This window comes from Chironomus tepperi, unplaced genomic scaffold (assembly GCF_022539635.2).
Source record: "Chironomus tepperi strain 1889 unplaced genomic scaffold, CSIRO-AGI_Ctep_v1 contig_4, whole genome shotgun sequence".
In the NCBI taxonomy this organism is placed as follows: domain Eukaryota; kingdom Metazoa; phylum Arthropoda; class Insecta; order Diptera; family Chironomidae; genus Chironomus; species Chironomus tepperi.
This window is the reverse complement of record NW_027226126.1, coordinates 9,594-12,974: the sequence shown is the minus strand read 5'-3', so window position 1 is coordinate 12,974 and position 3,381 is coordinate 9,594. Positions and strand designations below refer to the sequence as shown.

The 3,381-nt window shown below is 32.7% G+C and overlaps 1 protein-coding gene across 1 annotated transcript; it reads left to right on the top strand.

Annotated features, from left to right (window-relative positions):
- Window positions 1–719: 719 nt before the first annotated feature.
- LOC139099334 (uncharacterized protein DDB_G0284459-like) lies at window positions 720–3,004 on the top strand (the record flags this gene model as incomplete). The annotated part of the gene is made up of 4 exons (XM_070652144.1): window positions 720–1,048; window positions 1,117–1,213; window positions 1,274–1,693; window positions 2,399–3,004. Coding segments are annotated over 4 exons (956 nt in total), but the record flags the coding sequence as incomplete, so codon positions are not given.
- Between the last annotated feature and the right edge of the window lie 377 nt (window positions 3,005–3,381).

The following is a 3,381-nucleotide window of genomic DNA, read 5'->3' as shown; positions in this document are numbered from 1 at the left end:
TCCTATCTTATTGGATATTTTAGCCAATTTAAGCAATGTTGTTGAATGTTTCGTACTCACTTTGGATTTGATGACTGTTTGGTGCTTTATTATTTAGGAGATTGATGCTTTATACACCTTGAATTACAATAATTTGATGATTTTCACAATTTTTCACAAAATTTCACATGAAAACTTGATCAACTTTGAAAAATTCATTGCAATTTCAAGCCCTTTGAAAATTCAAATTCCAAAAGTTCGTTACATCATAAAATATTACAAAATGCATCTAATCATGCCATAATTAGCATCATAATCTCATGTAATCTGATTCTCACTACAAAATGCGCTCAAATTACCCAATTAAGCACAACAACAAAGCAATCTATGCTTTTCTTATGAATAAACAAAACAGCTTATTTACGCAAATTATTATGCTTCGGTTTTTAAGCGGTTTTTATGTATCTTTACTTATGCTGTCGTTCTTACATTGACACAACAATATTCCGCTGGTTGTCAACAAATGTCGTGTATATATAGTCGCATGCTGCCTCTTATCTATTTAGCTACAATATAATTTAATGGCCAATTTAAAGCGACTTCATACGCATTCCGTACAAGCAAACAAATAACAAAAAAATAAAGTAGCGACTTTGATTGTTCAATAGTTTCCTTCTCACACTAATTGCATTCTGACATTCACAATTCTATTCATAAACATTACATTCTGAACGTGAAAGAGAAGTTCCTTCCTAATGAATTTATTTGCAATATTCTTGATTTTAATGAATATCATTCTTTTGCAGTTCAACGTCCTGTTGATATAAAGAATCGTCCACGTATTCCAATACCTGATGAAGATCCATACAGTGAAGCTGGTAATAGTGCAAGTAGTTCTGGTTCATCAGCTGGTGGTAGTGGATCAGCTGGCGAAGGTAATGGTAGAGATCGCGTTGCAGCTACACGTGATCAACTTTTAATTCAAACACAATTGATTGGCACACGAAGGAGCGAAAAACCTCCGCAATTGCCACCAAGAGATAATGTCTATCATCATGACATGCCAAAAGTGAGTAGACATGACTTATTTTGAAATATGTAAATTTTTAATCTGATTTTCTCGATAAAATTCAATAGCCTGATTATGATGACATTGAGGGAAGCGATGGTGGAATGATGAAGACATTGGCCCGAGGTGGTAAATCTGACAAGGGCAAGGATAAGCAGAAATATGGTAAGACAATAGACTTTGTGACTTAATTTTTGAATATATCCAATTCCTTTAAATCACTAGACGACCCTTACTATTGTGGCTTAAAAGCACGTGTGCCGAATTTCGCAAAAGGCAATGGCATAAATAGCAGTAATGCTAGTAATAAGGAAAGTAAAGCAGTTAATGGAACGATAAGTGAGAAAAAGACAAGTTTCTTTGGTGTTAAGAAAGACAGCAAGAAGGACAAAGAGAAGGAAAAGGAGAAGGAGAAGGAAAAAGAGAAGGAAAAGGAATCAAAGGACAAAGATTTAGTATCACCAAAACAGCGTCCATCAGTTGCACATTTGCCACATCCAGCATCATTCTCAACATTGTATCAATTACATCAAATGCAAAATGGAATGGTCAATGGTACACTTAAGCACAATGGTATATACAATCGTCATTTTTCACAACCGGAGCCCTACATGTGGCATGCAAAGAGCTATGAGAGTGGAATAGGTAAGGATGTCCATTAATATTTTTAGAATTGGCAAATTTGCGGTTTGTTTTTATCTTGTATATCAAAATGTCATCGATGGTCAATGGCTTGTTAAGTGGATGCAGATAGCCAAAATCAAATACTCAGCACCTTCAAGCTGTGATTACTTCATTCAAGTAATTTGTGAATCACTGTGAATTTTGAAATTTTGTGACCTTGATTATAAAATTTTTAATGAGACATTGAAGTTGAATGGAGCAGAAGATTTGATGGTCGGAGCTTGTAGATTTATAATTGAAGTTTGTGATTCTAAGTGTAAACTACATCGTGGAGGATCAATACGATTTATAGGCTGTCGTAATTAAATAAGTTTGAATTATTCGAAATTAGAATTTTCGAAATTTTCGAACTTGGATTACGAATTTTTCGAACTTGAATTTTTTGAACTTTCGAATTTCGAACTTGAATTTCGAATTTTTCGAACTTGATTTCGAATTTCGAACTTGAATTTCGAATTTTTCGAACTTAATTTCTGAATTACGAATTTCACTTTCGAAATGACGATTACTTTCACTTTAGCCTTGTTTAATATCCTTAATTAATCATAATTGTGACCAAAGTGATACCACAAGACGCAAATTTGCCAGTTCCACCTAACCTACATATCCATCCTAATCAATCATATTAACCATAACTCTCTTATTTCTTCCACAATGCCATCCCAGCAGAATCAGAATTCGATCCTCAATACTCACCCTACGGACGTCTTCCAGTTCCCTCAAGAGGATATGTACCAGTTGTGCCACGAACAATGTATGTCGGTGATTGGGAATAACATCAAGTTACACGCCTTACCAAATTCACACGAGTCATTGAGAGAGAAAGAGACGGATGAACGCTGAATAAATAAAAGATTTCAAATTTATTTTTTTTTTCTTATTTTTACTGACAAATTAAATGAATCGATTGGGAACCAACTTAGGAATTAAGTTCTGTGATAATCAGAAGAAGATAAAAAAAATGAGAAGAAAATTTCGTGTAAATATTTCCGACATAATAACTTTTTTTAATAATGTATAGAATACTCAAATAATTGGCTTATAATCGGAATTAACCAGATAATGAGTTTTTAGGGTCTTTTTTATGTGTACTTAATTTTTTTTTTTCCTTTTTTTCACAAAAAAGTTGAATGCTGCCAATATTCATGAGTAATAATTATTGACAAGTTGAATCGACCTTGCTGGTGCTGCTTTTTGTTTGAAGTGGGGAAAATTTTATGGTTTGCGTATTTGGGGGTCATTTGGAAATGATGGGTGTCAAAAAATCGATTATTTTGATTCCTACCCATTTCGAAAAATTCGAAATTATTTTCGAAGATTCGAAATTACATTCGAAAATTCGAAATTATTTTCAAAAATTTCAAAATTTTTTTCGAAAAATTTGATATTATTTTCAAAAAATTCGAAATCATTTTCGAAAAATTCAAAATTATTTTCGAAAAATTTGAAATTATTTTTGAAAAATTCGAATTTGCTTTCGAATAATTTGGATTTTTCTACAAAATATTCGATCAATTTTGCAAATTTTCAAACTTTTCGAACTCGAAATTAATATTGAACTTTTCGAACTCGAAATTGAATTCGAACTTCCATTCCTTCTCCTCCTCCCTATCCCCTTCCCTTCCCATCTTATCTCCTTAATAACTGAC